The following is a 20,342-nucleotide window of genomic DNA, read 5'->3' on the forward strand; positions in this document are numbered from 1 at the left end:
AACTATACTTCTCTTTTATCTTTTTTTTTTTTTTTTTAGCATATTAAACATGCTTATTTTATAGTTGCTTTTGGATTGTTTTATGATCTCCAGTTCTTGGGGGGTGTTAATTGTCCTATTTATTGCTTCTGCCAACTCTCCCTTAGGATAGTTTGTGTTCATATGAGGTGTGTAATTTTTTATAGTGAGCTCATCTTTAGCGGTGAATTTTTTTTCTGTGGGAGTTCCAGGTGCCCTGGATTGTGGAATGTCTCTGCAGAGAAGGTTTGCCCTTGTTCTTGTTGGGGTTCCTGAATGGATTACTATCCTGGACAAATTTTTATGTAAGTTCTTGGCTAGTGGTTCCTGCCACATACTCATAGTATAAATTTAGACTCTGATCCAGGGTCAGGCTTAGGGTCTCCATCTCTCATGGAGACTTTTCTCCCCTCGCTTGCTTCCCTGGGCCATTGGGATGAGTTTGTGTGTTTCTCTCGCATAAACAGTGTTGTCTGCTCTGTTCCTGGCTTTATGCAGGGTAATACTCTGTTCTAGCTTCTTGCTTCTCTTGGACTCAAGGTCATGTCTCCTGCCTGGTACGTTAAAACCCCAGCTTTCCCCAGTTAGGGTTTACCTCCAGTGTGATACCAGCAGTCTCTCATATACTGCTCTGGATTTGAGTTTCCCTCTATATCTGGCACCAGAGAGTGAAGTTTGGTTGTGTATTAACAATTCTTGTTGTTATATTTTACCCAGCTGTGTTTTGGTGAGTTTCACCTGCCTTGTTTCTAGACCTCAGTCTCATTCTTCCATTACTTCTCTGGGACTAAAGTGAGGGAGGGGAGAGCTACACTGCACAACGTTCTCCCAGTGTCTGGCAGTGATTCCCACTAGAGGCCAGTGAAGCCTGTGCAGTGGAGCAGGTCCGGGGACCGGCGTATTCCTTGGCTTCTAGATGGAGCATGAGGAGCCTCTGCACAATTTCTGACTTCCTCCAGCACCATCTTGCTCCATTCAGGCTCCAGGGTAGGGAACCTCCTCTCACCTTCATGGCAGACTTTCGCCAGGTCAAGGGACTCTCTCAATGCTCAGAAGAGAAGCATCTCCAAGAGACTTTGGGAATCCCAAAACTAGTAGTCATCTTCTCCCAGCTCAACAATAATGCCAGTGTCCCCTCATGTTCCTCTATGGCTGCAGACCTGGCCAGGCACAGGAAGGGAGGGGTCGAGGTGAGAAGGTAATGGGGAAGGCTCTTTTCTACCAGGGATGGGAGACGTGAAGGAATGAAGGCACCAACTCACAGTCAGAGCCAGAGTCCTCACTGAAGAGGCCCTGACCCAGAGGTCCCTGGGACTACTAAGGGCTTAATGGCAGCCCTCTGTGGGGTCCTTAGAAGGGTACCAGACATAGCCAGCTAACCTGAGGAAGCCTGGGGCCACAATGCCCCCAGCCCATTCTCTTATCTAGCTGGTCCCTTTTTCCTTATCACTTAGGAGCAACTCGGCTCCGTTCCAGACCAGCAGCCTAGAGCAGTGGGCTGGAGAGAAGGGATGTCGCTGAGCTAGAGCAGCCCAGTGGCGGAAGGGAAAGTGGGTGATAAATTTAAATAACCAGCTTGACTTGGCAGCTTGCTGAGTTGTGATGCAGTGAAATTAAAATCTCGGCAGAACTTGCAAACACTACCCAGAAAAATCGGTCTCTCTCCTTGATTCCACGATGGAAGGTGGGGAGGGGAGGCTATCAGGCTGAGCCCCAGCCTTTGGCAGCCACCCTTGCTTGCAATGTGATTAGCTGTGTCCTGGCCCACTGGGCCCCACTCTCCCCTCCACACAATAGTCCAAGCTCCTCTCTCCTCTCAGTCCTGACCTTGTGGAACAGTTGTATCAAGTGGCTGGTGAAGTCTGAAATCAGCCTCCAGTGCCAGGAGGTGGCAGGAATATCAATAAGGTCAGCTCTTCAAGTTGGGCTAGGACATTTCTGGACCAGTTTCATCGGGACTCATCCTGGAGGTTTGCAGCCTTAGCTGCCTGTCCCCTGGGAAGAAGATGAGCTGGGTGCCTGAGATATGAGGGATGAAGAAGGCTCCTTGAACACCTGGGTACACGTGAGCCAGGCTGTGGGCATTGGTTGATCCCTCCCCGCAACCCTCTCATGGGAGCACATATCTGGCCAGAATCACCTGCCTGAAAGGGTCTCCCCTTTTCTTTCTCCACCAAATAAAGCCCTACATATTTTCCAACAAAATCAGCTTTTTAAGAATCTTTGAGGAGAATTTCTACAAATATACCAAAAGACTCTCCCACACCCCAGCCATGCTTGGAGCCTGGTTCTCACAGAGGCCCATATTTTTCTAGAACTCTTGTATCTGCTCTCCTTACATCACTGCTCACTGCTCCCCACAAAGTCCTGGCCTGGAGGCCAACATGCTGGACCTGCTCCTGAGATGGCCCATGAAGTCTCTGGGCACTGCCCTGTTTCTCACCTTGACAGTACCTCCAGCAACTTCTGTTTGTCCCCATAATAAACACATCATGAATCATTCATCTTTAATAGATTATGCAAATTAGGAGGACATAAAATCAACAAAGATCAATAACTGCAGCCATTTAATTGCCAGCAAAAATATTTTAAGAATGAGCAGCCCTTTCTCGGGTAATGGCACCATTCATCCAAATGTTGGATCTTGGCCTAAGTGTAGGAAAATCATTCCCTGCCCTAGCCCCTCCCACCACCCTTCCCCCACCTCTCCACACACTTCTCTCTTTTTGGTAATTTCCAGTTTCTGAGCGAGTTTCCCCGTCATTACCACTGGTGAACAGCTCCGAATGTTAATGGTTCTGCTTTTGTTACTCCTCGCTTGATTGAAATGTCGCATACAGATTGAGATGTTAGTGCTAACTTGCCACCTGGGAATGTCAAGCTGGGTCTGAAATGAACTTTTCTCACACTTGGATCCAGATGGATCAGCCGGAGATGTTCCCAGGCTGAGCTGGGACTGTTCCAGGGCCATGGGGGGGGAAGGCGGGTGGGGGAGTCTCAAGGTGGAAGGACTTTTCTGTACCAGCCCAAGTTCTTCTGCAGCAGGAGCCCTGCCTCAAAGTTCCATCTCTCTACCCCAGAAAGTTCCATCTCTCCACCCCCGAAAGCTCCTGCCTTCTGGACCATGGCCCTGGGCCCAGGGAAGCAGAGCTGGGATTAGAGGAAAGTCTACTGGGCTCTCTTTTATCTTTGGAAAGTGATCATTGTCACTCTCAGCAGATCAGGAGAAAAGTGGCCTGGCCTGAGCCATCTCTCTGCCTTGGGTCAGAATACCCAGCAGCTCAGAGAGCTTCTGAGTTGGCCTAAGGAGGGCTCATGTCAAGAGCCAGTTGATAATAGGCTGTGTCTTCGTCCAGCTAAGGTTGTCACTCCCCAAAGCTCATCCATCCAGTTCTCTGACACTTCCAGGACTCAGTCTCTCATTGTTTAGCCAAATAGCTCAACTCTGTCTAGCTAGAAACAGCTGTACAAGGACACCCCTTAAGGAGAACCTGGGAAAGCTAACAGGGCTCTCCCAAGCCCCATCAGGTAGAGGCTAAGTGGCCACTTGCAGCCCACCTTAGGCCTCAGCTGTACTCAGATCAGCTGCACATCAGAACCAGGGCCCTGTCCTATAGCAGGGCTAGGCCTGCTCCCTGTCTTTGCCACTAACTGTGAAGCTAGCTGTTTGCAGTCCTGCTGCCAGGTCCCTAGGCCGCCTCCGCTCGCCTTGCTCGGCAGGTAACGCCTCAGTGTCTCCCAATCCCCACCGAGACCCTTCTCAATCATTCTGTCTCCCAAGGAACAAACGGCACATTGGCTTTAGTGTCTCCAGAATAATTAGGTGAATTTTAATAACACCTCAATGTGTGTCTCTCCCACTTGGGCACTTCCTTGGCCTGGAAACCTTTCTGCAATGCCAGGCGCCTTCCACAGCTGGCAGCTCTGAGGCCTAGAGTTTCATCGGCTGGGCCCCTCACTGCGTCACACCTCGGCCTTCTTCCACTCTAGCTGCCTCTGCTGCTCCTAATCAATGGGAGCCCCTGGATTTGGTGCCCCTTACCCCTGTGGGACAGGCCTGACCCTGCCTGCCTTGAAATCAAGCCTTAGTCTCTGTAATTTCTCTAGGAAGCAGGAGAAGGACTGAGATAATTGTGCTTATCTATAACCACAGAGCTGGATGCCATGTCCTGAAGCCCAAAGCTACAGTGATCCAGGATGCCCATAGGGAGAGGCAAGCAGGTTCCCAGCAGCCTTGGGGAAACAAGGGCATGGAGGCTGGACACTGGGCTCTCATGCTCTCTTCTCGCCATCCTGGCCTATTTACCCTCTGGCTTCTCCTGCACCAGTCCTAGCAAGAGGCTTATAATTCTGGGCACCTTGGTGGAGGCAAGCAATGAAAGGCAAGGAGAGAGGCAAGAGGATGGGCAGAAAGAGCCACCGACAGCCCCGTTTTCAGGCTGAAGCGCACAGAGACCCTGATCACATTTTTCCCTCTTCAAATCTATGCACGTCTATTCAGGAAGCACCCTGGTTTTTGGAGGCTCGCTGTCTCTACAGATATCATGGCAGGGGGCCCACTTGTCACACTAGGCCCCAGATGGCATGGGCTGAGGCGCCCTCACCAAAAGCTGTGCCCCCACCCTCCTGGAAGCCCCCTTACCAGTCACAACAGGGTATGTCTGCGTGCCTGACACGTTGCTGCCCAGCTCGGGGTTGGTGGATGCAGATAGACTCGATTTGACTTCATCAAGCCCAGGGGTCAGGGCTGGGAGGGAGTACTCGTTCCCCTGGGAAGAGAGAGAAAAGCGACAGCTCTCTATTGATGCGCACACACGGAGAAAGGGCTCGGTGTGCAGATGGGGAGGAGGACCGAGGAGCGCTCCCAGACGGGGTGGAAGGAGATGGCCAGGCAGAGGGAGGGCAGAGTGGGAGGGGCGGGCTCGACGAATGATGGAGAGTTTTGTGTGGGTGGGGGCAGACCTGACTTGTGAAGCTGAGGTGCAGCCTATACATTATCGGTGGTTATCCCAGCACCCTTTACATTTCTGTAGCAGTTCCTGCCTCAGAAGCCCCAAGGGTGGAATGTAGCAGCGAGGATCCCCCTGCTGAGAGGCAAGGGGTATTTTAAGGAACCCCTGGGGTCGAGAGCCTTGGGGAAGAGGGATGGACCATGACATGATGGCAGAAGCAGTAGCTGGGGGAAGGGCCTAGTGGAGCCTCTAGCCTGGCACTGCTGGGCTGGCTGAAAGGGTGCTGGCGCCCCTTTTTTAAAAACAAACAAAGACAGCCCCACGGGCCCCTCGCTCTCTGCCTGTGCACTGGGGTATGAAATTGGGGAGGGGGAGAGTCCACATGGCTAACAGAAGGGTGGGAGGGGGCCAGTCATTGACTCTGAAAGGGTGTCCTGCCCGGAACACTCTGGTAATTGCCTTTTTATTGCAGCCACCGCCAAGCCAGACCCCGGAGCTGGGCAGGCCAGGAGCCTGCACAAAGCAGGAAAAGTTGCTCTGATTAATATTACGTTAAATTAAAACTGATTTTCTGCTCTTTCGGGTTCGTTTTTTTCCCTTCCGCTTCCTGGCCCCCCCAGAGGACCCCCTCCCCTCCCTGGCTGGACGGGATTGCCTCGTCATTTCCAATTCCTTCTCGTATTGATCTTCCTGTAGAAATCAGTTTTGTAATTAGCTGCAAATTAGGCCTTCTACTGGGGGTGAAGCTGCCCCCTGATTTATCACCAGAGTAATTCGCTGTGATCGGAGAGAAATTAAAATGAACTCAATTAGGCTTCGGATTTGCTTTATGGGCCCTGCTCCGAGTTTCAGGGGGAAAAATGACTGTGCTGGTGTTTAATAGTCTAATGAAAGTAAATAAAGGTTATTCATTGTAATACAGCCGGGGACTCAGGGAGGGTGCACCAAGCCGCCCGCCTCAGCCGGCTCCTCCTTTGTTGGTTTATGGCTCAGGGCACCTTAAAAAGACTTTTGATTTTTGTTTTATGAAGACAAACAGCTTATAGGATAAAAGGACGGGCGGAGAAAAAGGCGAGTGGCTGTGAGCTGTTGAGTCCTAGAGTGGAACTGTGCTGTGTGGAGCCAGCGGGGCTGTGCGGGTGCGCGTGTGCTTGGGTGCACATGCACCCATGCATGTGTGCTAGCAAAGTGTGTGGTTGCTGTGGTTGTGGGTCCGGCCTGGGTCGTATGTGTAGGAGAAATGAGCGTGTGCTCTCATGTTTGAGCATTTGCCCTGCAGGCTGCACTGAGGTGTGGGTGGACACGAGGGCTGGAGGGTGCTGAGCTGGTGGTCTGGGGGAAATGCCATGAGTATGGGCTGTGGCAGGGAGGGAGCAGCTCGGTGGTGGTGGCGGCATGTAAACATGTGCACACGGTAAATGTGAGGAGTTAGGAGATGTGTTTCTATGTTGTGTATTGTGCAAGTGTGCTGTGGGCTGTGTCCCATGCTGTGTGTTCTGCACTATTCTGCATCTGTAGGAAGTACTGGGTATGAGGCGTAGGCTGTCAGCCTGCCTGGAGTCACACTGGACAGCTAGATTAGGGAGCAAGAGGCAGACACAGCTGGGCAAGAAGAGTGCCACAGGCTTACACAGACTTTCTGTAGGACTCTGGGGGCATTTAGGCAAGGGACATTTCTGAGTACTCTACACTGGAATCGGGGAATGGCAGGGCCAGAAGGGACCTGTTAGATCATATATTCAAGTGCTTCATTCTATAAATGGGGAAACTGAGGCTCTGAAAGGGGTAAGACTTACCGAGGCCATTCCTGCACCAAGAACTCGCCATTTCTAACTACCATACATTATAATGATGTGTCCTAACTCTATTGTAATGTCCTGTGTGAGCCTGTTCACACGGCCCACACATGGTGCACCCATGTGTAGCATATGCAGTGCTGGGTGTGCACATGGCTGATCCCTGTGCACATTCTCCAGAGGCCAGTTCTGCTCAGTTCCTTTCTACTTCTGCACACAGAAAGCACCTTCCTCACCTGTTCTGATTTGATGTGCTCTGATGCCTGGAAGACGTCAGGGTAGGAAGGACGTTCAAAGACCCGATCCAAAGCTTCCAGCTGCTGCTGGGTGAAGGTATCAGCTCGCAAGTGCTTCCGCAAACTGTCCACGCCACTCTGGGAGTCTCCATTGGGGACTGAGCCCTCGGACACATCTGGAGGACACATGGACACTCAGGGCATCAGCAGAGGTTGCAGAGGCACAGAGTAGTTCAGTGGGCAAAGGGGAGGTACCTGGCTTGATCTCTAGGGCTTTGTACCTGTACTGGGACCCCTTACTCTCAACTTTGAGGCTGGAGGGGCTGGCCCAGAGTCTGGCCATGCCTCAGAGATCTGGCTGAGGAAGCCAGAGCCTCCAAAGGACCTAGGAAAACACAAGGAATTTGTCCCAGCATGGGGGGCTGGAAGGACTAACAGAGGTGGAGCCAGAGGACCTCCCAGGGGCCATCTCCCCTGAACTTCCTCCTGTCCCCTGGCCCGGGTCAGCCTGGGGAAGGAGCTGGGTATCTCCAACCAGCATTATCCAGCCTGTGGAGAATTGAACTTGGCTCTGAGATGAATTTCAGCTCCACCAACTCCTAGGGTGGAAAATCATCAAATCTCCGAGGCCGAATGTAACATGGAGACTGGGTAAAGTAATTAGCTTTACCACCAAGGGGGAGGGACCTGAAGCCAAGCTGAGGTATTCTGTTTGCTTTGGGCCAGGACTGCGACTAGAGCAGGAGGATAGCAGGTGGCATGCAGGTGATCAGTAAAACACTAAAGACTGAAGACAGGGTCTTTGTGGATGCTGTTGTGCCCAGGCCACCCTGCTCAGCTTCTGTCCCTGATCTGGACTCTCACTAGGCCTCCACTAGACACTAGTTCCTTGGCTGCCTAGTTCCTTCTGCAGGTGTCCACAGGAACTGAGACTTGCTCTACGAAGGAAAGGCCGCGGTGGTGCCACACTAATGCCCACTCCCTGAGGCTGCAGGCCAATCCTGTCCACGTTTTGCCCAATCCAGGCTTTCTCAGCATTCTGTCCCCCCCGCCCCCACCATCCCAGCCCTGCTCTCCTGTCATGTCCACTGGAGTTTTCATAATATACAGTAGGCCAAGTGCTTGCTCTGCCACCTCTCCCTGAACCCCCACCCTGCAACTCCCCTGAACCAAAGCTGGGTCCTCCCCAGCCACAGCTTGGCCAAGACCAGATGGGGAGCCTTGGGCCTGGGACCAGCTCATGCTGTAGGCCCCCCAGGGTCTGCCTCTGGGACTGTTATATATATCAGTTTATAGGTGATTATGTGATATGATATAATCAATATTGCATTATATACAGTAACACCATACAGTATCATTCGGGAGACCATAGAAAATATTACATATTGATTAACCTCAACCTGCAGCTATTCTCTCTTGCTTTCTTGCTGGCTTCCCAGACGGAGCATGGGGGTCTGTTTTTCTAATGGGACCTCTTGTCTTTCCTCCACTCTATTCCAGAGGGGGTGGGAAAGCAAAGAAAGTGTGTGTGTGCTTGCGTGCGTGCGCATGTGTGTGTGTGTGTGTGAGTGTGTGTGTGTGAGAGAGAGAGAGAGAGAGAGAAATGAAAACCAGGATCAAGTCTGAGGACAGAGAGACACAGAGACAGCCTTGACAGTATTTCTATGTTCCCTCTGTTCCTATGGACACTAAACTTGGCGGTTCTGTTTTTTCCCTGTGTAAGCCTCTGTAGTGATTTTCTGTCTAAGAGGATGTATGCATCTCTCTATATGAGTTAGGGTGTGGCATATTTATTTTTCCCTTTTGCGTGACTATTTTCTCTGAAGATGCATTTCTACACATATAAACATCCAGATAAATAAGTGTCTGGGTATGTGTAAGTGACAGAGTGAGAACTTTTTTGAAAAGATATGTGTGTCCATGTGTGATGGCATGGGAAGCGTGAGCCCATGTCCCCCACGTTTCTCCTGTGCCTGCTTCTCTTTCAAGGATGTGTCATCATTCTAATTCCATCCCTGATAGCTTTTTGCATGTTTCACTGTATCTAATTCTCTCTTGCTGGAGTCCTCCTACCTTTTTGGGAAGCCCTGCTGTCAGGACTGAGGGAAGCAGTGAGTGTCTTTGTGTATGGTTATTGCAGTGTCACCAGTGGGTCCTCGGGAGTAAAATGTGCACAGTGTGCACTCGCCTATGTGCGTGTGCTCACACATATATATTATGTGCACAGGTGTGTGCATATGTGTGGTGAGACTCATGCCATGCATCTATGTAGGTTTGTATATATGTCCGTGTGTGGCTTGGCTCAGCCCGTGTGTGTGTGTGTGTGTGTGTGTGTGTGTGTGTGTGTGTGTGTGTGTGGGTTTGAACTGAAGCTTTGTCCTCAGGTCACTGGCTGGAGGAATCTCTTTTCCTTCATTTATTCAGGGGCCCTTCAGATCTTGACAAATCTGTCACTCTAAATTTGCGAGAGATTATGGTGCTCTCTCCCCAGCCCGCAGAGAGGTGATATATGATATCTGCTGCCCCTATTGATTGCCTGATCTGGTGGCAGAGGCCGGCGAAATGAACTTGAAATGAACATCATGCCTCAACTCATTGTGCGTATAATACACTACTTAATCCCACATTTTTCAGCCGCTATGGAATTCAATTGATCAATCATGTTCCACTGATAGTACTGTTTTAGGGGTTATTGCTGCTCCCTCCACTCACTGACCTTTTTATTTATTTATTTTTTTTGTAGACGCAGGCCCTGGTGATAAGACGGGTTAGGGAGGCGGCAATGGAGAGAAAGGGGGAGGGAGGAAGGGGAGGCAAAAGGAAGGCTGCTACTGGAAGAGGTGGCAGTGGGAGGCGGGGAAAGGGAAGAAGAGGAGAAGGAAGGGGGTGGAAGAGGAGAAGAGAAAGAAGGTGCCAGAGGAGCAGCAAAGCAAACCGGTGTGATGAAAGCATGCAGAGAGCCCCCAAGAGAGGCTGCAGGAGGCCTAAGGAAACTCCCGAAGGAGAAGGAAGGCGATGAGGAGGTGGCAAAGGCAGCAGTAATGATGCATGGTGAAGGAGCACAAAGAAAGTTCTGGAGGAACAGGGAGGAGGACCCCAGGGGCAGGGAGAGGACAGTGGCATGATTGGTGGGGGGCAGGCAGGCAGCCCTCCCAAATCAGCCAAAGGACCCCTAGGCTGTCCTATACTCTCTCCAGAGGATGGGGTGGGGGGCACCCTTCCTTCAGCTAGAGATGCCTGAGGAAGGACAGAAGGAGAGAGGAATAGAGGGAAGAGTCCCATGCTAGGAGCCTAGGGCAGCTCTGCCTGCAATGAGGGCACTTGCCACAGGCATTAAACAAGCTGGCTCTGCTTCCCGGGAAGTCTGGGTATCCGGTTGAGGAGGGCAGCCCAGAGCCTGGATGGGAGTGGTTTTGCAGGGTAGTGGGTGGAGGAGGATAAGGAGAAGAGAGTAGACGAAGAGCAGAGAAAGACAAGAGAACATGGAAGAAAAGAACAGAAAACAGAAAAGGAAGAGGTTGTCAGCGCTGACCGCTTGGAGAGACCTCCTCAGGACGATGGAGCGCGCAGAGTGGCATTTCCCACGGGTAGAATCTCAGAGGCGACAGCAAGAAAGAGGGTAAACCTGGGCTGTGACACCACTGCTAGCTCTAGATACTGAAGAGCTTTTCAGCAGAGCTGGGCTAACACAGAGGAGGAGGTAGAAGCAGGACGTAATCTAGGCTTCAGAGCAAACAGGGAAGGAAAGTGTGTGAGTAATTAGATGGCATCTTTCCCCTTGTGAGCTCCTTGTGGGCAGGAACCATGACCGATGCATCTCTGGAGCTCTAGTGCCAGGCATGGAGCTGGGTACACAGTTGGTACTCAATGAATGATTGAATGAGAGAATGAGGCTCTCCTGGGGAGCATTCAAAGCCAGACCCCTGGCAGGAGGTCTCTGGACTGGCCACCTGACTGACTTGGTACCCCAGGACACCCAGTCACTTGTCAGGCAAGTCTCACGCATCCCTCCCTAGCTATCTGAGGCTATAGAAAGACCCGGCAGGCGCCTGGGTAGACTTAAGCTCCTCTTCACTCATGCCCATTGCTTGTTAGCTTCTGGCAGCATCAACTCTGGTCCACTGGAGGCCCTTCCTGATCTCATCAATACCAGCCTGTCCACCCACAGTGCCTCTACTCAAGGGACAAAGAACATCATGTTCCCAGTTAAGAGCAGAACTTAACCTTGGAGCTGCGGAACTGCCATCCAAAGCAGATGGGAGAGGGGCCCAGACAGCTTCTGCATTGGATTCCCCACACCAAAGCTCCAGTGACGGAGAGGAGGGTTGGGATAAAATGGGTCTATTTGCTCATGGTGGGAGCTGGTTCCAGAGAAGACCTTTCCTAAATGATAGGAGGAGGCTCTTGGCCTTCACCTCAATAGGATAAGCAGCTCACCCCTTGTCAAGTTCCAAGAAGAAGGCTGGAGTATGGTAGCCATATGTCCTGGGCTTTCTGGAAAAATTCTGATTTCCAATATCCTTTCCCACTCTAAGCCACGTTTTTAGACTGAGGTTGGAGAGCGTGGTTGCTGTAGTTTTAGTAAGACTCCACAGAGCAAGGAAGGAACTGTGTGCTAGTCGGTCTCCATATGGAAGATTCAGCCCTGTTCTCCTGTTGTCCCCTGCCCAAGCCACCATCCATTAGCAGTTCATAGTACTGAGAGCTTATTACATGCCATTGCTGTACTTTATACAGCTCATTTAATTCCACCCCCAACAGCTCTGGGAGGTAAATTCTGTGATTCCTATTTTAAAGATAAGGAAACTGAGGCCAAGAGAGATTAAGTGGCTTATCCAAGGCCACGCAGCTGGTAAATGAGTCAGGATTTGAATTCAGGTCTGTATGATTCCAGAGCCTGCCCTCTACATTGTCTCACTCTGCCATCTGGGTGCCAAACCCAGGGGCCCAGCTGAGGGCCAGTTGGCCCCGTCCAGGACGTAGTTTCTCTCCCAGCATCCTCACTTCTCTGACTTGTAGCCTCCCTATACTGAGGCTACAGCCCCTGAACTGACTGTGCCCAGATCCAACACCTGGTCCAAAGTCCTCGTTTTATAGTAATGAAAACTAGTGGGGTGGGAGGTGGAGGAGAAGTAACAAGTTCAAGGTCATACAACTAGGTAGTAGACTCTAAGGACTGGAGCCCATTCTAGGAGCTTTTTCCACTACAATGTGGAATGAGGCAGATATAAATAGTTTAAACAAACTGCTGAATTAAAACTTTGATGTATGTTATTCTTTCAAGGAGAACAAAGGCTTCATATTTGTTTAGCAGTTAACAAAAAACTTTCAAAGACCTCAGGTTATTTGGGTGGGGATTATCATCCCCTTTTTACTGGTAAGGAAACTGAGGCTTGGAGTAAATGAGCTACAGGGTAAGTGGCTATTTCAATGGCATATCCACCAGTGAGCCTGGCACAGGGAAGGTACCCTGTAATCAGCTGTGAACTGAATCAATGAGCAGCAGCAGCTGCCTGCCCAGCCAACGTCCTGAGCATAGGCTCTGGCAGTGGGGCCCCAATCTCCATGCAAACAAAGAAAGCTGCAAAACCAAAGATCATCTTGACTGGCAGGAGAGCCACCCAAATGATAATGGTGGTTACTTCCTGATCATGAGCAAAGTATTTTCCTCTCATCTAAGTTTTTCCATATCATCCAGGCTTTGTACAAAAACAAAACAAAAAACAAACAAAAAAACAAAAAACCATGTACCACTTATAGAATCATTAATAAAAAATGTCTCTTACTCCTTAATAAAAAGATCTGATCTCCTCATTCACTTAGCCTTGTCATTCCCCATCTATTCCTAGGCTTCTCTGGAGCAGAGCTCTTTGTGCTACCTCTCTGACCCCAGACCAGAATCCTCTCTCTGGCCAATCATGAATAAGGTTGTCCAGCAAAGTTCCGCAGCTTGAAAAGGAGAGAAAGTCACTGAATACCATGTCTAAGGGATGAGGGCTAGGGATAAGAAACAAAATAGAAGTGTTCTGTCCTCATGTGTGGACATTCTACCCCAATTCCCAAAGTCGTCACTGCAAGGGACAAGAGAAATTCTCATGCACTGATCAAAAGGTAAGTAGGAGTGATGGTAACAGACAGAATGAAATAATGCCATTTCCTTGGTCAGAAAATGCCAAGGTTATCAAAGTCTACAAAATCAAGATGGGATGAACCTGCCACTAAGATGGGAGCCTGCCACCAAATCCCAGAAAGTAGGAATTAGGCATTTGAGGGGACTTTTTAAAAGTATAGTAAAAAAAGCTGTACTAACTACGGTTTTCTAATCCCAAATACAAATATCTACGTGGCTATGGGGAAACTGACAATATTAAGGCTTTTGTATACCCTCATTAAATACATTCAACTTTACAAGGTAATTATTATTATTATTCTCATTTTTCATATGAGAGGCAACATTATTTGTTCAATATCATCAAAATGGTAAGTAGTAAAGGCTAAATATTTGAACTCAGGGATGTCTGACTCCAAAGCAGTCTCTACTCTATCAAATTTGCCTTCTTTATCAAATATTGTCATCGTCATCATTTACTGAGCACTAACTATGTACTAAGCAGGCTCAAGGTGCTTTATACACAATTTCTCTAATCCTTGCAGAACACATGCAAAAGAGATACCATTAGTTTAATTTGACAAAAAAAGAACAAGCTCGGGGGGAGTTACAAGCATGTGCAAGATCACACAGCTGACAGGAAGTAAGTCTTATTTCATCCAAAGACAGAAAATGACCTGAAAAAGTGATACTAGAAGAAAAAAGAAAAGTGTGGAGGAAGTAGGAACAGTAGGTGATGGGCTTCAGGCCTAAGGGGGCTGGGGAGCGCAGGAGGGGTCGGCTGTGGTTGGGAGTGGGGGCTCTGTGCAAACCTTTGCTCCATACCATTCTGACCTATGGCCTCTGCCCACTCTCTCTCTCTGCCTTAGCTCCTCTAACACCACTTCCCTGCTCTGAGGGTTACACCCCCAGGCCGCCCCCCAGTTTCCCCAGCTGCCAGTTGTTGCAGTTTCAAACTCAATTGTTCTCCTTGGTACTGAGGCAAATGGAGTCATTAATTACCTTCTATCGGCTGGGCTGAGTTCAGAATGCGATCAATATCGCCACTTGTCATTCAGGGCAGCCCGCCTGTGCAGCCCCAGCCCCACCCCCACGGCAGGACAGAGGAGGTCTGGGCTGCCACTCTGGCCCTCCCATTTGATTGAGAACAGGGGGTGAGTTTTGGGACCAGGAATGGGGCTGCTTCCTAGACTGGGAGGAGAGTAAGGATTAATGGAATGGGGAGGGGAGGGGGAAAGGAGGAGAGGGAAGGAGACAAGAAAGGGAAGGAGTGTGAGGGAATGAGGACAGAAGGGCAGGAGACAGGAAAAGGGGTGGTGGAGGAAAGAGTGAGGCAGAGAGGATGAGGGGAAGCAGGGCGAAAAGGAGAAATAGGTGGGAACTGGAGGAGAGAGGAGAAAAGTAAGTGCAGCAATGTGCCTGGAAAGGGCTGGGCTGGAGACCGCGCTTCTTTGTCCAAGGCGCTGAGGTGACAATCCCCATTGCCTCCCACCCTTAAACCAGACATTCTGTGAGACTGCCCTGGCCAGGAACCCTAAGCAATCAATGAGTTCATGATAAGGTGAAAAATGGAGGTGCAGGGCAGTGTCATGAAATGTCCTGCTGTGCCTCTGTGGGCACTAACTGAACTGGTAGTAACATCTCCGGGGTTGAAATCCTAGTTTTGTTGCTGTGTGCTATATGACCTTGGCTAAGTCTCTTGAGCTTTTCTGGACTGAGTTTCCTCAGATGGACACCAGAGGGTTGCTAGCTCCTCCCTCAGCAGTATTAATTTCTCCTTTCTCTGTGTTCCAAACCTCTATTGTAGAAATAATAATAATAACAAAAATCGATCCAGTTCCTATTATGATGCCAGATATTCTGCTTAACGTCGTAATCTGCTGATTTAATCCTTACAATAACAGCAGCTAATGTTAAGTCCTTACTATATATTAAGCACCCATCTAAGAATTTTACATATATTAACTCATTTAATTTTCACCAGAACTTAAGTAGGGAGCTTCGATTATTATCCCCATTTTGAAGGCAGGGAACCATCTTTTTCACTTTAATAAGCCTAGCATTGGGCCTGACACATAGTAGGTGATAAAAAATGTTGGCTGGTTTGTCGAATAGAATTCCAAAAGCAAAGGATGATTAATTCTTAACTTGCCTTGCTCAACATTTTTCCTTTTAGAAGGAAAAAGAAGCAATGTAGGAAAATTGCTACTCTGGATTCAGTGTCATCACATTTTACAGCTGGAAAGTATCGAGATCATTTAATTCCACTGCCTCTTCGAGATTAAAAAAACAGAGGTTCGGAAAGGTTAAGTAATTGTCCCATGTCACACAGCTAGTCATCGTTAGGATGGGAACTGAGGTTCTCAGCCCAGAGCCCTTTCCATTATTCCAAGTTGTTTAATTTTGACCAAGAAAGAAAAACTGATAAAAGGGAAGTAATGGGGATCTGGGGAGAAAGCAACCATATATAGAGGTGACAGTAGCAAAGGATGGGGGCATTGGACAGAATCTGACTTGAAGAAAGCAAACTGCTATGTGTTGAGGAAAAGAATGGTCGTGTGATCCCATGGCAAGAGATTCTAGAAGGGAACATAAGTCCATAAAGATAGGATGCTCTAAAAATGAAATTCTGCCTCTGCAAGCTCAAAGAATCAACCTGACAAAGTAAAGGGAGGGAGGAGGGGTGAACAGAGAAGGACATTTAAGGAAAATCATTGTTGTTGCACACAGATAAGCTTTAAAATATGATGAGCCTAGATTTTAAAAGGACATGTACACTGAACAGTGGAAGATTATGCGACCATTAAAAAATCATGTTTTTAAAGAATATTTAATGATATGTGAAAACAGACCTATATAATGTTAAGTGAAAATAGCAAGACAAGCTGTATATACCATATCATTCCAATTTTGATAAAAATTCTATATATAAAATTATACATGCACAGAAAAAAAAAGACTAAAAGAATATATCAAATTCCAACAGTGGTTCCCTTTTGGTGATGAAATTATGGGCAATTTAAAAAAATTGTTTACTGTATCTTCCAGATATTCAACAATGAACATATATTGTACTTATTATCAGACAAAAGTTATTTTTTTCCTGTTGTAAAGGACACACAACGGATAGAAGGAGGGGACCACAACCAAGGATGAGTATGAGAGTAGCATGAGCCTGTCAGGAAGACAAAAGCTCAGAACTAGCTGAGACGACAAAAAAAAGAGAGTCTTGGTAGCTATGTTTGGAGAAAGAACAAAAACAAAGGCAGGTTTAGTCTCAGCGCCAGGGAAGAGGATGTAACGCTGAGAGAAAAGAGAGAAGGCAGAACTTCTCTACCTCCGGCTTGCCTTTGTCTTCTCCGCCAAAGGAAAGGATCGTCGAAATGGGAACTGCAGGAGTTGTCCAGGTCAGGGAGGGGCCAGGCAGATACTCTTTAACTATTTTGCTTTGAGTTCACTCTCCCAGGTTCAGATAATTCATATAGCAGAACCCTGGGAGAAACAGTATATAGGATCCTGAAGTTTTTGTTGATAACCCTTAAGAAGTCACAATGAAAAGGTGAAGTAACAATAACATCCTGTGGAGATTGAGTGCCTGCTGTGTATGAAGCTCAATAACATCCTGCCTTGCCAAAAAAAAAGGGAGCAGGGGTGGGGGGAAAGGTAAGCTTATGCAAATAACACTCTAATAAATTTAATATTAGGGTCTGGACATCTTTTGGACGGCATTGTTAGAGTTAATTTGTGGGCACTAGAAAGGAAAATGGTGATAACCTGGAGCCTGTGTGCACTCACCAAGGATAAGTTGTGGCAGACTAATTAGATATCAGTGCTTAGATCAAGTGCCATCCCCACTGAGATGCCCTTAAGTGCCCTGGTTGGAAGCAAGTGCCTCCCTCTTTTTTTAAAGATTTATCATAGCACTTCAAACCTTGATCATAGCACCTATCGCATTCTACTTGTATAATGGTGTGTACCTCTATCTCCTTAGATAGAGTAGAAGCTTCTTGAGGTCAAGGATTATGTCCTATTTACCTTTGTAAATCAGTCCTGCAGTGCTTCATACACAGCAGGCACTCAATCTCCACATCAACTTAAATTGGATTTTTATTGATTGATTAAAGAAATGTTGTGAATGTGGTGAATGTTAATATTTCACAAAGAATCTCCTTCCTAACTTTATGGAGAAGATGAAGAAAAGTGAAATGGTTATGGCTGCTGGACTCAGTAATTCTTAAAGTATTCATCTATCACAAACAGGAGGGAGGTCTCCACTGGTGAGCCATGTGACTCTCCTTTATTTTAAAGAAAAATAACTGTTTAAAAACTACTAGGATGATGATATAGAAGACATCCTATGTTCTTAATCAGGTGGAATTAAGAGCCCAGACAAACAAAATGAAATTCAACAGGGATAAATTGAATGCCCTATGTTTAGGTTTAGAAAAATCAATTACACAGGTGCAGAATGGGATAGACCTGGCTTGATAGCAACTGATGTGAAAAAAGATCTCAAAATTTTAGTTGACCATGAACTCAATATGAGCTTGAGTCTGGCATGGCTGCTAAAAAAAATCAAACATAACCTGAGGCTACATTATGGATGTAGATGAAAAGTGGCAATGGTTCTACTGTACTTGGCATTGGCTAGACTGTCTCTAGAGTGTAGCGTTTATTTAAGAGGGACTTTAACCGCCAAGAATGAATTCAAAGATGGGTGACCAGGATGGTGAGAAACCTCCCTCAAGGGCAAGGACTACATCATGTGAGAAACTGAAATCCACCCAGGGCTCAGCTCAGTGTTTTTACAGGCACTCAGTAAGTCAGTTGAAATGAATGGAAGGAAGGGAGGGAGAGAGGGAGAGAAGAGATGGTGTCCAATGGAGATCTTTACACCACTCTATGTGGTTAATGTCGTTATTTTAAAGATGCGGAAATTGAGATTCAGAGAGATTACGTAATTAGCCAAAGGTCCCATAACAAGTAAGGAGTGGAGATGGGATTCTAACAGTGACAACTGTCCGTCTACGTCCTGTGTCTAGGCAGGGGCTGCGGCCTGCCAGGTGGAACTGCTGGAGGGGACAGTTCTACGTGAGTGCCAAATAAGACCAGATGATCTTTAAGAATCTGAGACTCTGCCTTGACACCACTCTCAGCCCAGCCAATGGCCTCCCTCCACATGGAAGGTGTCCCTGGAGATAGTCTCCCTGAATCTGGCCACCCCCAGGCTCAAGTCTTGTTTCTTTCTTGCTCTTCTGGCTACTTCCCTGGATTCCTAGAAAACACTCAGTGACACGGTTCAGCATTTAGCTAACAGCTTATCATCTGGTGTACTGCCCCCCAATAGACTTCAGGTTCCTTGAGATCCATGTCTTGATTCTTAGCTCCTCTCATACTTCCCAACACAGTGGACAATGGGGCCCATATTGATACAAAGATTCCCCAGAGAGGTAAGTGTAAGTTTTCTTAATACGTCACCTACGTACATGCCAGAACAAGATCACAGACTCTCAGCAGTCTGAAAGGGTTATAGGAAATCTGCCTGAGGACAGAGGGATGGCTTGAATGATTATTTCGGGCTCTCATATTTCCTAACCAACCAGTAGAGAAGAGGGAGAGATGGAAGAGCCCTAGACCTCCAGACAATTATACCAGTACAGTTACTTTCCCCATTTTGAATGTTAACACCTCCCCACCCCCCACCCGCCGCTGCAAACGCCTCGGTTACCTGTAAGAAAGAAAGGCATGGGCACCCACTGCCAACACAGCCAGCCCGGGTGTGTGCAACTCATACTGGAAGGAGTACAAGGAGGATGAGCAAGTACGGAGGGGGAGGGGGAGGGGAGGCCAGAGGCCGCACCACAGGAAGGGAGCAAACAGGTAGTGGAAAGAGAACAGATGCACGGAGAAAAGGGAGGAATGAGTTTCGGGTGGGTTTGAGCGAATTCCCCAGACTGTTGACTTTCCTGCCTGAAAGCATGCGTTACTGCCTTCCCTCTGGCTTGCTGGCAGAGGCTGGGGCTCCAGGCTCACTGGCCGCCTGTGGGGAAGGAGGGCTGGCTGAGGGTCTTTCTGTGTGGGACCTGAGTCCTCCTTCGGCTCTCTCTGGGCTCTCGGTGCGGGGGGCTGGGACCTTCTGCCTGGTGCTGGACTCCAGCTGGGGCCAGAACCAGTTAGAAACCACTCTGGAGCCAGAAGAGAAGGGGGCTTTGTTAGCTCAGAGGACACAAGCAAGGCGGAAAAATTACATACCAGGCCGCTCTAAGTATGCTTGTTTAGAGAAACTGCTTGCATTTATGAAGTCTTTGGTGCGGAAAGCAGGGTTGCAAATGACTGCATCAGAGCGACAGTAAAGGCCATTAATTTCCTGTTATGTTTTCCTGTGTTGGGGGCTTTATTAATTTAATTTTACACTGTCGAACAACAGCGAGAGCTGACACTGCCACGCCGCCAAGGCTGGGGTTTTCTTTCTGTGTGTGTAGCAAGGCTTTGCCTGACATGCAAATCAACGCTATTACCAGAACCAATAAAGATGTGTGCAGGGAAGAGGGAAGGGATAAGGAGGGGAAGGGAGGGAGGGGAAGGGAGAGAGAAGAGGAGATAAAGGGCGAAAGCCATCCTTGGGCAGTTTCTGCTGCTCTCCATGCCTAGCGTCTCCTGGTCTCCCAGAGGAGCCTCCGCAGTTGGTAATACCTGCCGTTCCTTCACTTCCTCTTCTATTCTCTTCTGCCCTCTACTCTCTGCCTTCAGATGACTCTACCTCTGTTGTCCTCCTCTGTCCCGGCTCCCGGCAGAACTCAAAGAGGGACAAGGAGTTCCCAGGAAGAGGTGGGAGATAGAGTTCTCCCGCTGCCCGTTCCCAGCGGAGACGTGTCTCAGAAGCACAGAGGCAAGAGACCAGATGTTGCCAACCCGGCGGGCTGGAGCAAAGCCCTTTGCCACATGTCACTGCCCTTTCTGGTCATTCTTGTCCTCCACACAACGCTTTCCTCTAAAGTCAAGGATCCTGGCCCACTTCATGGGCTTGTGCCCATGAAGAGTATATAAGGACAGATATTCCAGCTCATTTATAAGTCCCTCTAAGAGTTCTCATATCCTAACCTTGTCAACCATTTATTTCTTTTGAATTTCCAGAAAAGAAAATACTGTCTTTCATTGTTTCTCCTTAAGAAATTCCAGCAGCTGTCTTCACTAGCTACAAGGTGCCTACTTGCTTTTGACCAAGGTGCCA

General features: G+C 48.4%; 1 protein-coding gene across 12 annotated transcripts in view; it reads right to left on the reverse strand.

Annotated features, from left to right (window-relative positions):
* The window catches only part of PAX2 (paired box 2), an 89,219-nt gene that overhangs the window by 14,818 nt on the left and 54,059 nt on the right, over nucleotides 1–20,342 (reverse strand). For all 12 annotated transcript variants that reach the window (XM_039871477.1, XM_039871481.1, XM_039871470.1 and 9 more), the window contains 2 exons: nucleotides 7,003–7,178; nucleotides 4,661–4,787 (listed from right to left, as the gene is read on the reverse strand). In XM_039871477.1, coding sequence (XP_039727411.1) covers nucleotides 4,661–4,787; nucleotides 7,003–7,178 — 303 coding nt within the window. The remainder of the gene's footprint in view (nucleotides 1–4,660; nucleotides 4,788–7,002; nucleotides 7,179–20,342) is intronic.

This window comes from Pteropus medius, unplaced genomic scaffold (assembly GCF_902729225.1).
Source record: "Pteropus medius unplaced genomic scaffold, Ma_sr-lr_union100, whole genome shotgun sequence".
NCBI classification, from domain to species: Eukaryota; Metazoa; Chordata; class Mammalia; order Chiroptera; family Pteropodidae; genus Pteropus; species Pteropus medius.